At 42.8% G+C, this 21,888-nt stretch overlaps 1 protein-coding gene across 1 annotated transcript in view; it reads right to left on the bottom strand.

Moving 5' to 3' along the window:
* The window catches only part of PYGL (glycogen phosphorylase L), a 52,882-nt gene that overhangs the window by 16,624 nt on the left and 14,370 nt on the right, over positions 1-21,888 (bottom strand). Inside the window, exons 5-19 of the mRNA XM_068965951.1 lie at positions 16,881-17,012; positions 13,407-13,518; positions 12,800-12,882; positions 9,471-9,614; positions 8,860-8,952; positions 8,026-8,172; positions 7,523-7,686; positions 6,932-7,046; positions 5,761-5,862; positions 5,467-5,614; positions 5,304-5,362; positions 5,060-5,201; positions 2,025-2,232; positions 986-1,120; positions 480-546 (exon numbers count right to left, since the gene is read on the bottom strand). Coding sequence (XP_068822052.1) covers positions 480-546; positions 986-1,120; positions 2,025-2,232; positions 5,060-5,201; positions 5,304-5,362; positions 5,467-5,614; positions 5,761-5,862; positions 6,932-7,046; positions 7,523-7,686; positions 8,026-8,172; positions 8,860-8,952; positions 9,471-9,614; positions 12,800-12,882; positions 13,407-13,518; positions 16,881-17,012 — 1,851 coding nt within the window. The remainder of the gene's footprint in view (positions 1-479; positions 547-985; positions 1,121-2,024; positions 2,233-5,059; positions 5,202-5,303; positions 5,363-5,466; positions 5,615-5,760; positions 5,863-6,931; positions 7,047-7,522; positions 7,687-8,025; positions 8,173-8,859; positions 8,953-9,470; positions 9,615-12,799; positions 12,883-13,406; positions 13,519-16,880; positions 17,013-21,888) is intronic.

The raw sequence follows: 21,888 nt of genomic DNA, 5'->3' as shown, positions 1-21,888 counted from the left end.
AAAAACTGCCTGGTGACTCTGATGTGCTTCTGCTTAGGGGCCTTGGCACCAAGGAGGCTCCTTGAGGGGCCACGGCTTTGTCCCTGCTGGGTCTCAGTGCTTAGCACGGTGCCTGCCTTGGAGGAGGCACTGGTGTCTCTCTGCTGAATAAACGAGTGGGTAAAGTGAGTATTTAACTTGGCTCTATACTCTTTAGTTGCTAGGACATGCTTGCTACATGGTGGGTGCTCAATAAATACCAAATAATTTGTGACTTTTTATTTGGATATTAAAAAAATTTACAGCTGCTACTGAAATGTCAAATCCCAGCCTTGCCTGAACTTGGGAGCAGTCCAGTTTTTATCTGAAAAACCAACATTGCTGCCTCACTTCCTTTTTTTGATTGGTTAGTGGGATCCTGTTATTTAGAAAAAGAAACTAAAATTTTAATGAACGGTAGTAAACTGGCATCGTTTGTTAAGTCTCAGCCTTGAACTCACCATGTACAGCTGGCTGACTTTTTCTTGACATTTGACGTAGGCTTCATAGTCTGCAAAAACTTTAAACCTGTTTTTGTGATTAAAAGGAAAAAACAAAGCATCAAAAAGCTTCATTAACAGATGTGTGTTCAGATTCCATTTAAAATTCTCTTTTGCTTAATGACAGGCATGGCTAGCTTACCAGTCTGATATTTCTATTCGTAAGGGTTTCAATCAGCCCTCAACCTTTCTATGGGTCTTTCCACAAGTAAGAATGTTATCACATGGATGCATTTGAAAGCTGGGTACACCAGAGGAAGGAGAAAAGGAATACCAGATTTGTGGATCTTATTCTTAAGTCTTCCTAGCATTGTTAGTGGAGAATACCTACTTTTTCTTTCTAAGCCTAAGTTAGTTTATCAGATCGCAGATCCATGCTAATCTACATGGTTATGTTATAGTTGATTTAAGAAGTTCTCATCCTTTTTCCATGGCCCAAGTAGCACCATCTTCTTGTGGGAACTCACCTGTCATGATAAAACAGCATGTTGACTAAGTCTTTGAAGAGGTCAGGCTGCTTGGGAGAAAAAAAGCCCTTGTCAATTTGATCAATGGCCAGCTTCAGCTCTGGAAGTGCCTCATAATATTCTTTTGCATCATACCTGTGGGGTAGGTGGTGGGGGAATAATAAGAAAAGGTTCTGTTAGTGTTTGTGAAACACTAACATTAGTTGTGAAAAAGGCATTCAAAAATACTGGCATTTATAGTCATAGAGTTCAACAGGAGTATAAGTATAAATAATATTTAACTAGATCCTGATATTTTTCCCCCACTAAATTTGATTAGTTCCTTGTAACCAAGACACTAAGGACAATAGATACTAAAAATCCTAGTCACAGAGCAATAGTCTAATCTGGTAAATAAAGTAAGATTCATTTCAAACAGACTTTATGACTCTAAACAAACAGGTGCTTTTTGGACCCACAGATCCCCAGATATGTTGCTACTGGGCAAAAGTTTACTTCCAAGGGCTGGGAAGTATATTTGACCTCCTCCAAATTTTGTGATTCCCATGGTTCCTTTGAGTGGCACTCTTTATTTACTTCTCATTTGAATCCAGGTTAATAAACTTATCCAGATACTTAGCGGAACAAGTATTCTGGGCGCTTCTATACACCCAGGCCTATTCTCTACTGCCTTTTAGTCCATCTCTTAGAGACCTTAAAGGAACACTAGATGGTTAAATTATAGGCAAAACTTCAACTCCACACTGATTCAGTTTTTTGATCAAAGTAAAAATCACAGATGAGGGCAAAGTGAGTAGCTCACGAGGCCAGCTCTGCCTCAGCTGGTAGCAAATAGCAAGGAGCCCGTGTACCTGTGCCCAAGCTCCTTGAGCTTTCACATGCTGGGCAAAGGCTTAATCTGCAGTCAGGAAGGTCCCCTGACTTATAGGAGATGTTCTGCAGCCATGTCCTATGTGACCCAACTTGATGGGACACCTGGGTGGGGGAGGCAGCCTCCTGGGGGGATATACATGCTCAACAAGCAGGACTGCCCTCTCACCCTTTCTTGTCCAAAGCAGCCACATCCTCTACTCTCATGCCGAAGATGAACAGGTTCTCTTCCCCGGCTTCCTCAGCCATTTCCACATTGGCCCCATCCATGGTCCCGATGGTCAGGGCCCCATTCAGCATGAACTTCATGTTGCCTGTCCCTGAGGCTTCGGTGCCTGCGGTGGAAATCTGCTCCGACAGATCTGTGGCTGGAATGACTGCAAGCAAGGCGTTAGTGATAGAATGAGTGGTTCTGTCTCTCTGGATCTGCTTATATAGTATCTAAGCATTCATCTAGCTGGTCTGTTTTGATCATTAAAGTAGTACATGCACATTAAGATAAACATTCAAATGGTGTAGGATGGATCTCATTCTTCCCCTCAACTCTAGCAACCACTCTTGACCACTTCTGATGTGTTATCTTGGTGGTTATGCCCACAACGCTAAATATGTATATGGTTATATTGTAGTACCGGTTCATGGGGTCACAAAGAGTCAGACATGACTGAGTGACTAACACACTTTCACACTGTCTCTCTGCTACAAAAGTTGACACTACTGTGAAATAAAGTTCTATTTTATGGCAAGATAAGACAAATTTAAATAAGAAAAATATTTTTCTGCCTTTTGGTCTGCTCTCCCCCCTCTACTGTGCATTGTGTATCTTGGATTATGCGTGGACCATACCTCTCCCTCAGCAGAAATATCCCCATAGAATGTAAACTGATACAGCCACTATGGAAGACAGTATGGAGATTCCTTAAAAAACTAGGACTAAAACCACCATATGACCCAGCAACCCCACTCCTAGGCATATACCCTGAGGAAACCAAAACTGAAAAAGATACACGTACCCCAGTGTTCATTGCAGCACTATTTACAATAGCTAGAACATGGAAGCAACCCAGATGTCCATTGACAGTTGAATAGATAAAGAAGTTGTGGTACATATACACAATGGAGTATAACTCAGCCATAAAAAGGAACACTTTTGAGTCAGTTCTAATGAAGTGGATGAACCTAGAACCTATTATACAGAGTGGAGTAAGTCAGAAAGAGAAAGATAAATATCACATACTAATGTATATATATGGAATCTAGAAGGATGGTTCTGATGAATTTATTTGCAGGGCAGCAGTGGAGAAACAGACATAGAGAATAGACCTATGGACACAGGGAGAGGGGAGGAGAGGGTGAGATGTATGGAGAGAGTAACATGGAAACTTACATTACCATATGTAAAATAGACAGCCAATGGGAATTTGCTGTACATCTCAAGGAACTCAAACAGGGGCTCTGTGACAATCTAGAAGGGTGGGATGGGGAGGGAGAGGGGAGGGAGGCTCGGGAGGGAGGGGACATGGGTGTACCTATGGCTGATTCTTGTTGATATATGACAGAAAACCACAAAATTCTGTAATGCCCTTCAATTAAAAAATAAAAAGAAATATCCCCATAGAGAGCAGCATGCTCCTAGCACCAACAAGACAGCTCCTTAAAAGATAACATTCCTTCTTGATCTTGTTAGGACCCGATGACCTACTACTTTTTACTTGGCAGATCTGGATTGTGTAAACTGTCAGTAATATGGCATTTAGTGTAGAGGTATGTCTCAAAAAAAAAAATTATAGAACTGCTTTGACTTCTAATGGGTGGAACAGTTCTCAGAGCTTTCTGATCTGCAGTTCCTGGGTTATAATCCTCAATTTGGCTTGAATAAAAATTTCCATTTCTTTCTTAGATTGATTGATTAATTTTTTCATCCACCTTACACTTTTCTTCTCCCCCGTCTTTCATTCAGCTTCTGTTATGGTTTTATTTCTTCTATTTGATAACTTTATAGAATGAATATTGAAACTTCTATTTCTTGATCCTTAAAATTCAGAATCTCTCCTTTAGCATCTGAGGAAACTGGATTGTGTCATGCCTATTACTTATCACCTTCCTTCCACTTTGGAAGGAAGTGTCTGCCTGGAATGCAGGAGACTCGGGTTCGATCCCTGGGTCAGGAAGATCCCCTGGAGAAGGAAATGGCAACCCACTCCAGTATTCTTGCCTGGAGAATCCCATGGAGGGAGAAGCCTGGTAGGCTACAGTCCATGGGGTCACAGAGTCAGACACGATTGAGCGACTTCACTTCATTTTACTTCACTTCCACCTTGCCTGCAGGGAAATAAGCCACAGGCAACTGAGGCATACCTGTGGCTTGATTCACACAGAAATACTACCTGCAGCATCCTCCCCACCCCACTCAATATAAAGCATAGGGCTTTGAGAGCTTATTTGTGGATTAGATATATCTTCATTTGCATCCATAAGAATCTGGCTCTTTGTTCTTTATGCAGACAGTTCTCAAATTATAACATCAGAGGACCCAAAAACACCTCAAAAAGAGAAAGGTCCCTTTTCAATTTGGGAAAAGGATAAGGACACAGTTGGCACCTGCATGTGGATGATGCTTTGTGATACAAACAAGTAAAGGTCCCAGGGGAACAGAAAGGGATGTGGCTTCTTGCCAGTCGGGCTGTCCCCAGGTGGGGATGCCAGGCTTGCTCTGCGTGCCTGTCTGAGGCACATCTAAACCTAGGGCTTTGGCAGCCTGACACATGTCCTCATTCCCTGCTGCCACCTGAACAAATGACAGCCCTTCTTTCCAAGAAGTTACCAGAACAATACCTGGGGACTGGGGAATTGGTGTTCTACTGCAAAGCGGGGGCTGGGAACTGAAGATCTCTTTTTCCTTTTGTAGAGCACAGTCTGTACTTTATCAAAACCTCAGGGCCACCTCCTCCAGCACCCAGCTTTGACCAGCAGGGAATAAAATGTGTTTGCAAATGTAACCTCTGATGTGGACTCTGGGGACACTCACCTCAGTGTCAACTGGGCCACCTTAAACATTCTTAGCCTAGGGTCTTATTCTGCCTAAGAATGGCACCTTCTGTCCTAAGTCATGGGCTCCCGAGGCCAGTGGCTCCATTTTCCTGTAGTATGTAATCCATCCCTAGACTGTGATCCAGCCCCCATGGTTCGTGAGGACCGCACTACCTTTTTCTGCAAGGGACACTCTGTAGTTTTCCAGGAAGATGAGTTTCAACTTGCTTCCAACCATAGGGTCATTGTTCACCACCTCTGCCACTGATGTGATCAGCTTTATGATAAGTTTGGCCATGTAGTATCCAGGGGCAGCCTTGGGGAAGAGTGTGGACATAAGAGAAGGCAGGCATGAGGAAGTGGAGAAACGCCAAGAGAGGAGAGCCCCCACGTCCCCAGGGAAGAGAATCAAACTTACTTTGCCACCGATTATAACTGTTCTGGGCACAAATAACTTCTTTGGGTCTTTCTTAATGCCTGAAAAAGATGGAGATAGGGGATGGAATCGATGACGGTGGACAGCAGGGGTGCTGAGACCCACACCTCTGGGGGGCTGGCTGGGGGCCGCAAGGCCGACTCACGGTTGTACATGGTGACCACGTGCAGGCAGTTCAGGAGCTGTCGCTTGTACTCGTGGATCCGCTTCACCTGCACGTCGAACATGGAGGACGGGTTGATCTTCACTTTGTACTCCTTCTCCAGGAACTGAGAAAACTTCAGCTTGTTCTCCTGTTGAGATAGAGCATGGGGTCAGAGCCCTTGAGACTCAGAAGGAACCGGTGCAGGGGGTGGTGGCGGTGGTCTGTTTTTAAACACTGGAGCACAAACCCTCCAAGTCAGTGCCCAGGAAAGAATTTCGTGCAGGGAAGCCTCACCTGCTTCACGTTGGAGATCTCGCGGAGGAAGATGTCGTCACCCAGGAAGCTGTTCAGCTTCGTCAGCTGGCTCAAGTCCTTCACGTAGTCCTCCCCAATTTTCTTTCAATTTAAAGCAAGAGGTGACTTTAATCAGAGAGGGCTGTCAAACCCACATGAGCAGTTTCTATCCATCTGTGGTGGGTGCTCACATTCCTAAAACTCATCTACACCCCACAGCACAGAGAAAGGCTTGACTCACAGAAGATGCTAGAAATGCTGTGTGGGAAGAACACTGGCTAGTTCCTCACACGCAGTTTCTCTGGTTTTTGTTGTTTAGTCATTCAGTTGCATCTGACTCTTTGAGGACCCCATGGACTGTAGTCTGCCAGGTTTCTCTGTCCATGGGATTTCCCAGGCAAGAAAACTGGAGTGGGTCGCTATTCCTCCTTCAGGGGAACTTCCTGACCCAGGGATGGAAACCATGTCTCCTGCATTGGCAGGTGGAGTCTTTGCCATTGCTGCTGCTGCTGCTGCTGCTAAGTCACTTCAGTCATGTCCGACTCTGTGCAACCCCATAGACGGCAGCCCACCAGGCTCCCCCGTTCCTGGGATTCTCCAGGCAAGAACACTGGAGTGGGTTGCCATTTCCTTCTCCAATGCATGAAAGTGAAAAGTGAAAGTGAAGCCACTCAGTCAAGTCCGATTCTTTGCGACCCCATGGACTGCAGCCTACCAGGCTCCTCTGTCCATGGGATTTTCCAGGCAAGAATACTGGAGTGGGTTGCCATTGCCTTCTCCGTCCTTGCCATTGAGCCACCAGGAAAGCCCATTAATTTCAGTGGTATTAAGTGTTAAAAACAGAAAATCTACAAAAAAGGGTGAGAAAAACTCAGTCATTTATATGATCTTTGTTATCCTCTTTTATTAAGTAGGGGTATCACCTGTGTATCATGAGTACTGTTAACCAGGGCTAGTTACATAATGTGTGGGGCTTCCTTTTCTGAAATTAAGATTTTTAAGATGGCTACAGCAGAAAATGAAACCAAGCACAGTGCACGTGGGGCTGCACAAGTTGCTGGCTTGCGCCTGAAGCCAGCCCTGCCGCAGGCTGGATTAGCAAATTGTAAGTGTGCTCCCTGCCTCCCGCATTCCAGTCCTGCCCGGCTTCCCCTCAGCACTCCCCGGTTACCTCTGCTATTAACTCTGCCAGCCCCGGGTTGCAGAGTAAGAGCCAGCGCCTTGGAGTGATCCCGTTGGTTTTATTCTGAAACTTGTCTGGTTCTAGCTGACTAAAGTCCTTGAATCTGGAGACAGAAGAGATACATCACTGAACTTGGCTGGAATGGCAGGTTCCTGCATGCTGGATGAAGCTCAGAGTTACATTTAAGCAGCACAGTGTAGGCTTAGAAAGATTAAACAAAAGTGTAGGGAGGGGCTGACAGCAGCTATGGCTGTCATTCTAAAAATAAATCCATTTGCAATTCAAAATAATGACAAGAAAAAAAATCTAAATCACCCCCATATGATTTCCTGGCACTGACATATAGATCAGACTTTTGAGCAGAATAGTTTTTTTTGCTCCTAAATCTAGAATTAGGATGGTTAAGAGAGGAAGGTCTTTTCCTTTTAGAGAATGGTTCTTTGCATAGGAAAAAAAAAAAACACAACTTTTAAACATTTCATGGGGCCTTTCCTCATCTCCAGTGGTAGCCCTGCCTTTACTAGCGCTGTTCTGTTACTGAGCAATGTGAGACCCACTGCGACGGGGACAGAGGCTCACACTTGGGTCTTCACGATGTCTGAGTGGATTTTAGCCACGCCGTTCACAGCGTGGGAGCCCACAATGCAGAGATGGGCCATGTTGATCCTTTTGACTCCTTCCTCTTCTATCAGAGACATCCTTCTCAGACGGTCAACATCTTTAGGAAACAAGGCAGCAATTTTCTAGGCAAAGGAAGAGAAAGGCCTTACTGATCACTCAGGTTTCTGACAACCCTGGGGTAACATCATTCACTTCCCAACCAAAACCTTCCATGCAGTAAATACAAAACTTCACTCCCACAGAGAGGTGCTGGGATGTTAGCCCTGGGGAGATGCCATCCCTCCACTTCACAATATTTTCAAAAAGGTGTTGTTAACAGAGCCCCACCCAGACTTGAATGCTTTTGATGTATTAATGACAGAAAGATGTTTGGGCCTCAAGTAAGAGGGAAGACTGTAGCTACCCTTAACATCTCTAGACCTCCTTCTCCAAAGGGTTATGAATCTGTCAAAGTGACTTACATCTAAGTGCCTCTGATTTATCTCGTAAATGATTTGCAAATGTCGAGGAAGCAACTTCTCCACCAGCTCTACAGGCCAGCGCTCCAGGGCTTCTGGGAGCACCGTGTGGTTGGTGTAGGCGAAGGTCTTCTGGGTGATCTCCCATGCCTGGGGGACAGGGGGTCGGGGTTAACGGGGTAGGGTTGTGTGTGTCAGCTGCTTCCCTCTGCAGAGAGGCTGCCCGTAGGTGCACCCCATCCCTCAGGCCAAACATTTCCTCAACTCTGGCCTGTCTGCCACAGGACGATTCTATCTGCACGTATACTATTAGGAGGTTCTTGAATGGTATAGGTAGTGGGAACATGTTTTCTTGGGGGTGGAAAAAAAAAAGCAGCAAAACTGTCCAATAAAACTTAAGATAGCATGCTGATAAATCTTCTCTATTATCCTAACTTGTCTTTTGTTTATTAAATGGACAAAATTTGAGGAATAAAGCTTAAGCAATGTTCTGAGAAAGTACAAAGTATGATTAAATTCAATGGGGACACTTTCAATTAGCTCTAATCTGAGGCTAGAGAGTTTAATTTAGAATCCTTTTAGACAAAGAAATGGGAAACACAATATAAGCTTTGTTATAGCTACTGAGCTGTGTCCCATTAGCAAGGTGTTTATTTCTTAGTCTTACTCGCTCCAAGAACTGAGAAATGTCAGCACCAGTGCAAAGTTCACCTTTCCTTGTTGTAAGTTATCAACAGTGACTTATTTTAAAAAACTGTAAAAAGGAGCTGTTGGCAAAATCTCTCAATCACAGATATTCTGGTCACTCAAAAGAAAAAGAAGCCAAACTCTCCAGACCTTGGACCAGGGCAGTTTTTCAATATCCACAAAAATCCTCATCAGCTCAGGGATTGCAAGTGCAGGGTGGGTGTCATTCAGCTGGATGGCAACCTACAAGGGGAAAGCAGAGCAACGTGAAGGTGGCCAGCGGCCCATCTCTGTCTTCCTTGTCCTTATCCATACATGCACCAAACAAGCACCTACCTTTCATGGAATGCTTGAAGTACACTGTAGCTACACAACTTTTTAAACAGTTGAAGTCGATTTAAAATACTGTGTCAGTTTCAAGTGTACAGCATAGTGATTCAGTTATATATATATATATACACACACACACATTTGTTTTATAGGTTCTTACAAGCTATTAAGTAATTTCCCCATGCTGTACTGTAAATCCTTGTAGCTTATCTGTTTTATGTATAGCAGTGTGTATCTGTTAATCCCATAGTCCTAGTTTGTCTCCCCTCATCCGCTTTTGTGACCACAAGTTTGTTTTCTACGTCTGTGAGTCTGTTCTGTTTTGTATACAGATACTCTGATTTTTTAGCACTGAGACAGCTGATGAGTAAGTCTGATGGAAGTCCTGATCCTCTCCGTGATTCCCACCTGCATTCAGACTGAGTACTTGCCTGATCTGGGAAGGCATCAAACGCAGTTTCGGCGCTATTGCTGGAGTCAAACTTGGAGGCTTTGAAACGTCGGATGACATCTTGCAAGGTAGCAGCCACCACAAAATACTCCTGCTTCAATCTTAGCTCCTTCCCTTCAAAAAACTTCAAGCCAGAGAGATTGAGTGAGAGAGTTCACACTAGGAGTGGCCAAAACATGACTGGTATCACCTGCTGAGGGGCCTATAACATCTAGGGGATGTCTGGTGGAAGATGGCAGGTTGAAGGCCAGGCATTAGCCTCCTGGAGCTCCATGAAAATGACAGTAAGGATTTTAGAAAGGCATACTGATAAAGGATGAAGGGAATGGAGAGAAGACAACAGCAACAACTTTTTAGAAGCTGAAAAACAGGTGGATAAATGGTAATTGAACCAGAATATGCAGGAAAGCTGACTCTTGACCTAGTGGGGAAAAGCCAAAGGAACAGCCCAGTGTACACATCGAAGCTCCCCAAAGGGCCAGAACCTGTCAGCATTGTGTGCCTTTAGACATAGGGATGAAGAGGGGGTAAAAAGTTAGTTGAGAGTCTAAGAAGCAGTTGGCCTCAGACCTCATCTCCAGTTCCCTCAAATGAACAGTCTCCTTTGCCACCTCAGGCAGAAGGTGGAGATCTATTCCCTGGAGATGGTTAAGCAGGTGCAGGTGGAGGCAGGGGTACCATCCCACACTAAAATGGGGGAAGAGGGTTCAGTGAAAGTGTATGTACTGAATGCTGGTACTCTCAGCCTTCTTCTCCCAACCAAATTTGAGAACACAGGCAGTTAGTGTTAATTCCACCGAGGAAGACAGCTGCAAGCGTCTTCTCCAGGGAATCTGGCCTGCCCAGAAGAGAGAAACTAAAGACATGGACATGCAGAGCTCCACCAGGAAATGGCCCCAACAGGCCACAGGACAGTGAAGCCGAATAGATAAATCCCAACCAGAAGTACAGAGCTCCCCAAAGCTTGCCAGTACCTCTTTCTTCTAGTGGGCACTTAAGGGCCATTAGCCATCTAAGAAAAGCTTCCAAAAGATGTTGAAATAATAAAAGTTAACTTAGAAGAAACAGAGATTAAAGAACGATTATAAGACTACTATCAATAATATACTCAGATAGATTAGATATTGTATTCAAGAAATAAGAATAAGATGCTTTAAGAAAATATCTAGAGCAAAAAAAGACTACTCAAAAATTAAAACATGATAGCCAAAATGAAACAGACTGAGAGAGTTGTGATTGCCCATAAGGTGAGTAGGAAGACAGAGATGATAAATAAAAGACAAACAGTAAGAAAATTAAAGAACCAGTTGAGGATGTTTAATAATCCCAGACCATTTCTCAGAGAGCTGTAGTCCTGTGTTCCCAGACTGAAAGGGTACCCAGGCGTGAGGAGTGAAAACAGACTCACACCAAAGCCCCTCCCCCTCTAAAAAAAACTTTCAGTACATTTTAGTACACTTGGAGATAGGGGGTTTAGAGGGGGATAGAAGGAGAGGAAGAGGGAAACTAGAAGCTTCCAAAGGGGAAAAAAGCAGAATACAAACAACAGATCAAGAATTCAAATTGCACTGCATTTTTTAGCAACATCAAAAACTAGATTAAAAAAAAAAATCTTTGTGTCTTTGATATCCAGGCAAACTACCAACGTGAGGGCAAAAAAAGACCTCTTTCAACATGAAAGGTCTCAAAAAAATTGGCCTCATATACACCCTTTCCCAGGAAGCCCTAAGCATGTGTACTATCCAAACGAGGGATCAAACAAGCAAAAAGAAAACATGGGGTCCTGGAAACAAATGACCTCAGAGAGCGTAAGAGCACAGAGGTCCTTAGAACGGTGGGAAAGTCCCTCCAAAGATGCCAGTGGAGCAGCCAACCAGGAGAGATCCAGAAGGGACTTCAGAAAGACCGAGTCAACAGAATACTGAAGGTGTTTGAATATATTGAGAGGAAATTTCTACAACTTTGGTAGAGTATAGGATAGGTTAGGGCAAAGTACTCAGAAAACCAAGCCAACAAAACAAGCATCAACTCCAGGAAAAACAAAAACTTTTTACAGAAAGGAAAAATAATGACATGAAGATATGGACGGGCATAGATCAGCTGTCTGTAGTGTTGACAGGTCATAATAATGCAAACACTAATTGAAGAGCTAGTGAAAATTACCATGTGATTATGTTGAGAGACTGTGTGCTGTGCTTAGTCGCTCAGTCATGTTTGACTCTTTGTGACCCGAGTCCACCAGGCTCCTCTGTTCACGAGAATTCTCCAGGCAAGAATACTGGAGTGGGTTGCCATGCCCGCCTCTAGGGCAGATTCCTCTGAAATGTACTGAAGTTACATTGTTTCTCCCAAATAAAAAATAACATATACCATTAAGTTCCTGATAATGCTGCAGCAAATCCACTTACTCCTCCTTGGAGACAGGTTTAACAGCAAGTGGATATCTAGTCTTAGGACCATTTATGTCCTAGTCCCCAAGATCCTTATTTTGTGGCATCTTTGTGGAGCAGACTACTAGTTTGGTTGCTTCTGAGATTATTACTTTTTTTTTTTGAGATTATTACTTAAAAAAAAATGATTATAGCTTCCAGAAAATTATTTTACTCATAGAGAAGTTAGAGCTAAGTACATTTAAGTCCACTAAGAATCGATTGTAGTCATTTGAGATTCAGTCTCAAGTGGTTTTGTTTTTTAAACTAAATTATTTTTAGTGTAAATTTAGAAACAGTCTGCAGTCCATGTGCTGCAGTCCATGGGGATGCAAAGAGTCGGACATGACAGGGTAACTGAACAACAGCAACAGGAATGATCACCTGTAAGAAAAAGTTTAACAAGATAAACCGGTGGCATAAGAAACAAATGTCTGCTGCTGGGTCTGTTCTGAGGTCCATGACCCCCACCTCTCCTGGGGGCAAAGGGGCAGAGGAGACCCATGAGTGAGGGGAAGAGGACAGGCAGGACCCTTCCACGGGCTTCTGATGACGAGGATGAAACTCCTGTTTGGAAAGGAAGAAGAGCTTCGTCCCAGCTGCACCTCACTGTTTATATCCAGATTTTGTTTTGAAATACATGGACAGAGCCTCCCAAATAAGGATGGGTGAAACACCAGTTCTGATTTCATGAACTGTACAAAGTTGTGTTCCTTACTGGGACAGGAGGGAAAATCTAGACAATGCAGGACGCGATATGGAGATTATTCCTCACTGACAGGAAGAAAAACATTAGTAAGTATGTGCTTTATGGCTCCTGAATAGGCACTTGTGAAATAAGCCACTTGTTTCCACTGAGAAAGCCAGCTTGACCACTCACATTATCATTGGGATAGAGGACCCGGGAGATGTTCTCGGCCAGATTCCGGTCCAGCACGGCCTGAATGTAGTCTCCAACATTAACTGAAGGAAATGTTAGAAAAATCAATAAACAGACAGGCCAGCTGCTGTCTTCAGAACCCCCATGATCTCATCTGATGCTTGCTGAATACCCTGCTTGTTGACTACTCCAACCTCTTTGGGACTAGGGACTGATTTTGTGGAAGACAATTTCTCCATGGACTTAGGGTGGGGGGGATGGTTTGGGATGATTTAAGCACATTACATTTAGTGTGGATTTTATTTCCAATCTAATGCCACTACTGATCTGACAGAAGGTACTGGTCCATGGCCCAGAGGCTGGGGACCTTCTGCCATGTGGGGTTCCTAAAATTCCTAAAAACTCAAAAGGATTTCAGCAAAACTTCAAGCTCTGATTCACAGGAGAGTCTATGAAGGTCAGACTGAAGGACTGCTTTAACCGTGTTCTCCATACCTGCTCCATAAAATGCTTAGTCACTAAAGAGTTCATATCAGAAACTCAGCTCACTTTTGTTCTAATTAGTAAAGAAAAAGATTAAAGACACACGAGCCCATGCTGTACTCACAGTCTCTGAGGTTAAAGTCATTGGGCGCCCGAGCAGACCAGAGGCGCATGGTGTTGACGGTGTTGTTCAGATACCCAGGCACTGGGGTGTCATATGGAAGGGCCAGGACCACCTGTGGGGTGAAACCAAAGCAGCTGCTCACTGTTGCCCACATAGGAGGATGTAGGTTGCACAGAGCTGGGAGACAGCAATGGGAATTTGTTTCCTGGCTCCATCACCAACTCAGATCGTATGTTCCCTAAACCAAGATGAGGCTCCCAGGGCTGGAGTGTCCTCCCACTGAAACAATCTGAATGGCTGAATGACCCAGACAGATGGACCTCTCTATCAGTTTCACATTGACTTCCCTTTGTGTCCTTTGCCCTGATCTGGATGCAAATCTTTTGCATTTCAGATCAAGCCATTGCTCTAAGAATAACAAAATATGATGTGCAAAGTAGCAAATGTGAATCTGTACCCATTAAGAATAGTAATCAGGATAAGTTTCATGTTGGTTATTCAATGATCTAGTTTCAAATATGGTGAAAAATCAATGGAATAGGAAATGTACGAAGATAAACATGACATATCATGTTTAAAATGCTATGCTAGAGTTTTCACAGTTGCATGAAGAAGAGTTATTTTAGTGATCTAACAAATCAGCTGATAATTAGCTGAGATGGGTCTAAGAGGTGAGCTTTGGAAAATTTAGCTCAATATTTGTGGTGGTCATGGAAATAAAGAACAGGAAGATGAACTGTGTTTTACACGACTTTAAAATTTTTGTGAGAAAAGACACTTCTATTCCTGCCTCATCAGAGTCAATCTCTGAGGAAGGGGAATGACAGAATGGTTGAATTGGTGGACGCTAGAGATCATTTAGTGCAACTTACTCATTTCGGATACGAGGGGAATGAGGCTGAGACGTGACCTACCCAAGGTCACAGACAGTGGTAGTGTTGAAAGCTAACCACAGATCTCTTTAATTTGGTCTGCTCAATTATAAACGAATGAAGGACTTTAGTCTACATCAATGACATACATTCAGTCATACTTTCATGAACATCATAATCACAGAGTAACAAATCACACTGACTTGAATATCTTTTACTAGGAAATTAAGGTCTCTGGAGATTCTTAAAGCAAGCTGTGATCAATCAGGAAGTCATTTACAGAGTGGGACTGAGGCCAGATTCAAACATGACTCATCTTCCTGACCCTGGCAGCATAACTGAGGCAGCTGGGGAAGCGCATGGCTCGGAAGTCCCTTTAGAGAACTTTGGGGAGAAATCGCCACCTCGGAGCTGACACGGGCTGCACCTTCTCCGGGATGCTCTCGTGGTGGTGGGAGCAGGAGAGCCGGGACCCCCGTAAGAAGCCTGGGCACTCGCTCAGAGCTGTGGTGCAGTGTGAGGCTCTTCCTGAGAAATCCTTCTTTCCCTCTCTCTTCACAGGTGTCACACCTGTGCAGTCTGGACGAATTCCCCCTCCTCCTGTCCCCTTCCCCCTAATTTTTCATAGCACTTCTGCAATAGGTCACTTGCACTTCTAATCCTCCCTGCCGTCTGCTTCCCTGAGGACCTGAACTGACACAATAATGACACAGACAGTTCAATTTGCTGGAAGCCCTCAAACAGGCACACATCAGGTCTGACTTCATGCTCTCTGACCTCACTAGTTACAAATCTGGGGGCTGATCAGGCTATAGCATCAATCCATAAAGTTCTGCACGAGAAGGGTGAGCTCACTCTTTATTACATCTGCCCCATAACCTTGCCTTTGTGGGCACAGAAAAATACACTCTCCCCATTTGGATTTCTAGATAGATTATGAAACTGTCTAGAGGCACTTTGTAAATACATCATCAGGTCATCATAAGGTTATCAGCGGGACCTACGGAGTAAACAGAATGCTTCTAGGATTGAATGTGTAAACTGCATACATTTAAATAGATCAGAAGCCTGGAAGTTTTAGACATCAAATACTTGCTAGTTTAATACTCAAAACATGTGAGAATTCTTTGGGCATATTAGCAATTGATTTGTTGCAGTTTTCCTGATCATATTTGTAAACAACTGTAACTCAGACTGTGGTCTATTGTTTGACCAAAATAGAAGTGGAGGAGATATAAGGAAATATCTTGAAATCACCATATTAAGTTATTCCTTATATCATTATATATAATGACCTATTTTAGCTTCTAATCCATTACTTCATATGCTGCAAAAAAAAAAAGACTTTTTTAAAAAAGTCTTACTTTTCTGAACTGTGACTAGCTTTGCATGGATTAGCAGAATAAAGCATTATTTTAAAAGTCTGCTATAACATGGGTCTTGATTCTTCTAAGATAAAATGAAGCATTTATTTATGAAGATTAGTCCACAAACCAACTGAATGTAGCATTACAAGACTGAGTTTGGCCCCTGATTTTGCTATATAACAAAGAACATTTCCCTGGTCTTCACTATTTTCTTTAAGCTTTTAAAGAATGGCCAATGAGACATCTTTTCTGGCTTAAGACTATATTTACTAAACAAGTATCTCAAGTGGAGCCTCCTGACTGGACAATGCAGTCCAACAGTGCTTAGGGGTTTTTTATCAGGAAGTATGAGGATAGCAAAGCACAGCTCCTCCACTGAAGGGGCTGAAAAATAAATTGTTCAGTAACAAGGTAACACTCTACTCTGCGTGTGTGCATGCTAAGTTGCTTCAGTTATGTCTGACTCTTTGTGACTCTATGAACTGTAGCCTGCCAGGCTCCTCTGTCCATGGGATTCTCCAGGCAAGAATACTGGAGTAGGTTGCCATTTCCTCCTCCAGGGGATCTTCTTGACCCAGGGATCAAACCGGAAACCTGAGCCTCTTATGTCTCCTGCAATTGGCATGCTGGGAATGCTGGGGCTGGGGCAGGATCTGCCCCTGCCTGCCCTCAGGCTAGGGGCAGGATAAATACACGTCCAGGAATTAAGTCCACTTGGATTGACACCAGCATTATTCCTCTAGCAGTGATCTGGCACATAATAACAGCATGCATTTTGCAATATTTTGCATTGTTTTTCTTGAGTTTGTAATGAAAATTTTTGGTAATCCATTGAATAAATATTTCAATTTTAAAATATTTACCCCTTAAAATTTAAAAGTCAGTGTACATATGGCAGTGGTGTGAGGAATGACATTTAACTTTATTCACTCTTGGTTTCAACAACGGTATATAAAACTAGAGAGCTAAGCATGCTGGGATTATAGAATTGATTAATCTCTGATAAAGTAGATGCTGAAATGACTCTGGTAAGTCACTTGACCTTAGGGAAGTCACTTCTCTCTTGACCTCAGCACCCTGGTCTCCAAAATGAGTGGGTTTCACTAAGAGAAGTAACCAATTTATTTATAAAAATACATTGTTATTCAATATACAATACACTATACTGAATACCATATACACATCATACTGTGTTGTCCTCTATACAACGCTCAGTGTGAGGACTCTTGAAATACCTGGGTGTCGATCCATTTGGTGCCAGCCTCTGTGTGCTCTACTCTTCCATAGAAGTGAACAGGCAGCATGAACTCAGGGCGGGCCTTCTCCCAGGGGTTTCCATGCCTGAGCCAATCATCTGCCTCTTCTATCTGCAAAAAGGACATGGCTTATAATTTGTTTTTCAGGAGATGTAGACCTACCCTTCAGTTATAGCAAATCAAGAATATTTTTGACTGGATTAACTTAGTACTGCTTTGGCAAGAAAGATGTTGGTTCTGTCAACCTCAATTCATCTTTGTTATTATCATACAGCCTAAATCAACAATACTTGGTAATATTGCTCTAAACGTTTTATATATATATATATACTATTGTGTTTAATCCCCATAGCAATCCTATAGGAGGGAACTTACAGCTTCTCCCTTTTTAAAGGGAACTATAATTGCTCAAAGTTGCATGGGCAGTGAATGATGCAGATAAGATTTGACGGTAGGTCTGTGGGTTCATCAGTTGAAGAATTGATGCTTTTGAACTGTGGTGTTGGAGAAGACTCTTGAGAGTCCCTTGGAATTCAAGGAGACCAAACCAGTCAGTCCTAAAGGAAATTAATCCTGAATATTCATTGGAAAGACTGATGCTGAAGCTGAAGCTCCAATACTTTGGCCACCTGATGCTGGCCTGACTCATTGGAAAAGACCCTGATGCTGAGAAAGATTGAAGGCAGGAGGAGAAGGGGACAACAGAGGATGAGATGGTTGGATGGCATCACCAACTCGATGGACACGAGTTTGAACAAGCTCCAGGAGTTGGTGATGGACAGGGAGGCCTGTTTTGCTGCAGTCCATGGGGTCACAAAGAGTCAGACTCAACTGAGTGACAGAACTGAACTGAACTGTGGGTTCTAAAGCCTGTGCCTTAATAATCTGGGAAGCCAACTGTCTAGCTTGAGGGAAAGAGAGGCCTCCCAGTGGTGTTTACTGTTGGATACCTGGACCTGATGGGTCCTACATCATGATTTTCTGTCAAGAGCTTTGTGCCTAGAAAGCACAGAATCAGTGGAGAAAAGCTACTCATAGAAAGCTCCCTTATTTCAGTACAGGTACAGAACACTATAACTTTTTTTTTTCCATTAAAAAAAAATTGAAGTATAGTTGAGTTACAATATTGTGTTAGTTCCAGGTGTTCAGCATAGTGACAGTGCTTTTGCAGATTATATTCCATTCAGTTCAGTTCAGTTCAGTCGCTCAGTCATGTCCGACTCTTTGCGACCCCATGAGTCGCAGCACGCCAGGCCTCCCTGTCCATCACCAACTCCCGGAGTTCACTCAGACTCACGTCCATCGAGTCAGTGATGCCATCCAGCCATCTCATCCTCTGTCGTCCCCTTCTCCTCTTGCCCCCAATCCCTCCCAGCATCAGAGTCTTTTCCAATGAGTCAACTCTTCGCATGAGGTGGCCAAATAATTTCCTGTGCTATACAGTGTATCCTTGTTGCTTATCTGTTTTATGAATAGTAGTTTGTTAATCCCATACCCCTAATTTGTCCCTCTCCTCTTCCTTCTCCCATTTGGTAACCACAAGTCTGTTTTCTATTTCTGTGAATCTATTCTGCATATGCATTCATTTATATTATTTTTTAGATTCCACATATAAGTGATAACATATTGTATTTGTCCTTCTCTGTGTGACCTATTTCACTAAGCATAGTAAGCATAATATTCTCCACATCCATCCATGATACAAGTGGCAGCATTTCTTTTTTATGGCTGAGTAATATTTCATGGCATATACATATCATATCGTTATCCGTTCATCTGTTGATGGGCACTTGGGCTGCTTCCATGTCTTGACAATTGTAAATAGTGCTGCTATGAACATTGGGGTACATGTATGTTTTCAAATTAATGTTTTCACTTTTTCCAGATATATGCCCATGAATGGAATTGCTAGAACATATGGTAGTTCTATTTTTAGTTTTTTAAGGATTGTCCATTGGGTCCCATAGTGGCTGCAGCAATTTATATTCCCACCAACAGAACACCATTACATTTTGTAGTCTTTGTTTAATTTAAACCTCACGTAATTTTGATCTGATAATGAACTATTACTTACAGTTCATTTTGAAAATTACACATATTAACAAGGTAAGGAATTTATTTTATTGATAATTTCAATGTATCCCCATGCAGTTATGTCAGTTTATAACAAAATATTTCTTATATAATTTTTAAAATCAGAATTTGTATTTAGGGCATCCTGGACATCAAATAAACTTTATTTTCTATAAAGAAACATAAAAATACCAAAACAACGACCAAGCATATGGTGGGAGGAGGGTACATTTTTAAAGATATTATTAGTGAAAACTTTAAAATATTGTATATATATTAAAAGATGGAATTGTGTTCTGGCAAGAAGGGAGGGTTAAGGTTTTTTAATACAAAGTTCTCTTGTCAATGAGATTACCCCAAATATGGTTATTTTACCTATTTGCTTCATCATCCTTCCCTCACAGAAAACTCAGCTTTAGTTTAAAGAGATATTAATTATGAATTATCACACAATACTGGATGCTTCATGATCACCTACATATGAGTTCAGTGTCTGCCCCAGGCAGTGTGGAGAGAGGTGAACAAACACAGCTAACTTTTGAGATATTAGATAAAACATTAATGTCAACAGCCAGACAAGCTAACACATATCCATTTATTCAAACAATGATCATGACTTTATATTGGGAATTTCAGTAAGCTGCCCATTAACAGGAACTACCAGCAACATGATGAATGAAGAGGGGACTCACAGAAACAACATCTTTAGATAGAAGGTCTGCTGGAGACAGGAGAATGTAGCAAATGCAGGAGGAAGCCTAGGGAAGGCTGGGCCTAGATGTGAGTTAATCAGTAAAATGCATCCTGTTCAAATGCAGAGTCTCAGGCAGTATTTGCCTTTAAAAGTCTGCATCTTAACATGAAGACACTGGGCACATGGTGCAGCCAGGAGCTACATGGTGATACCAAGTCAGGAACTATAATTCAGATCTGAGACTTCCGCTATCCCTGGCATAAAGAGAACAACAAAAAAGACAATGAAAATTTAACAAGGAAAGGACAGAATTTTTATCAGTTGATAAGAGATTGGTAAAGTTAGAGCCCACTAGCTCATATTAATAACTAGAAACTTGATGAAAAATAAATGAGAATATCCACAAAGCATCAAACAACCTTAATTAAAAAACACTTCGTGCTGCACTTAGGCAAGGGGGCAGGTTCTGGGTTTCAAATACTGATTAATGTGAACACTAATCTCTGTAACAAGAATGAACCTTAGGGCCTAGATGCCTCATTTCAGCATGCAGGACTCTTGTTAATATACACCTTCAGGTTGTACATGAACCAGGAAGACAGTGAGGCAGAAACAGCTTTCCTCTCAAAAAATGTGCACAGTTAAGGGGACAACATATTTTCTGCTGATAAATGCAGCAGATTCAGACTGTTCTCCCCTCAAGCAGAATGAAATGCCCATAGAAGAGAAACTGAACTCCGGGCTTCCCACCGCCAGCCCCTCCCGTGCAAGTCCGAGGCTGCATTTGCTCTTTTGAGGACACACTGTTAAGTGATAAGGGACTGACTAGTCAGCCAGTCACTCTCAGTGCAATCCACTGTTGGTCTGATTTTTCCCCAGCAAATAATGGCTGATTTTAATTCCACTGGGTTACTTAACACATTCTGTAGGAGAATAGAACTCCTAGCTTGCTATTCTTTATTGAGTTTCTTCTTGATTTTGGCAAGGAATCTGTCAATAATACCCTCAATTATACAAAGCTTGTTTTTTAAGGTAAATTGAAGCATAGATGTTTCATAAACACAAGCTGGTATGAGCAGATCAGAAGAGAAAGAGAGAACTGCCCCCCACCCAATCCACAAAGGCTGTGGGGTGGTGATAAACCTCCTCTATCCTGCTTCCTTCCAACAAATTAGCCTGTAAATTTAGATTTCCATGTAGCCAGTGATCCCTGAACGCCCCAGCTTGCGGAGCCATATGAAGAGCAGGGGCCAGATGGGAGGAAAGCTTTCATTTATATCCAAGTGGGCTGTTTGGATCTGAACATCCCAGATGAAAAGGAGCTGAGATAAAGCAAGCAGAAGACTTGGAGTGGGGAGCAAAGTGCCCCTCTGGGTAGGGGTGAGGAGTGTGTGGCAGCTGGATCTGGCATTTTCCTAGAGAAATTACTCAATGGAATCTATTCCTGCCAGCATGGAAGCAGAGGTCAGCTCAGGGTCTCAGTCAGTGATTGAATACTAAGAAATGCTTTTCCTCTCAATTGTGGGCTACACAGGACATGAAGAACCAGTGAGTAAAAATCAGGTGGTGTCAACAAACTTTGCTGTCTGATGAAATCAATCACTGAAAAATGTTTCTGGGGAACACCGAGAACTCAACAGTGGCCACAGGAAGCTTGCTGGGTAATGTGAACTGTGCATGGCTAGTCAGAGCAGGCTGGTCACGGGCTCTAAGAGACAGAAGGTTCCAGCAGATGGCTCGATTCAACTCTGAGATTTCTACTGCCAGCATACTTTTCCACCCAGAACTTTAGCACGTGACTGTTAAACTTTTAATGTGAGGCTGTCGCAATTGTCTTTCCCCCTTTCCCTCCCAGCGTCCAGTCATTTTCAGAGAACTATTCCTGATAAGGTTTCTATGATCCCCAGTAGAGTTCAAGGTAGGTCAAGCATTTTAGCAATAAAATTATTTTCTTTGAGGGCAGGGTGGAGTTCACAAAGAACACTTTGTTACTGCAAATCTTCCTTGAAGAGTGCCTTCAAAAACTGAAAGTCCATCACCCTTTAAAAATCTTCCTGCTGCTGCTGCTGCTGCTAAGTTGCTTCAGTTGTGTCCGACTCTGTGTGACCCCATAGACGGCAGCCCACCAGGCTCCCCCATCCCTTGGATTCTCCAGGAATGAACACTGGAGTGGGTTGCCATTTCCTTCTCCAGTGCATGACAGTGAAAAGTGAAAGTGAA

This window comes from Capricornis sumatraensis, chromosome 2, assembly GCF_032405125.1.
Source record: "Capricornis sumatraensis isolate serow.1 chromosome 2, serow.2, whole genome shotgun sequence".
NCBI lineage: Eukaryota > Metazoa > Chordata > Mammalia > Artiodactyla > Bovidae > Capricornis > Capricornis sumatraensis.
This window is presented reverse-complemented; position numbering and strand designations above follow the sequence as displayed.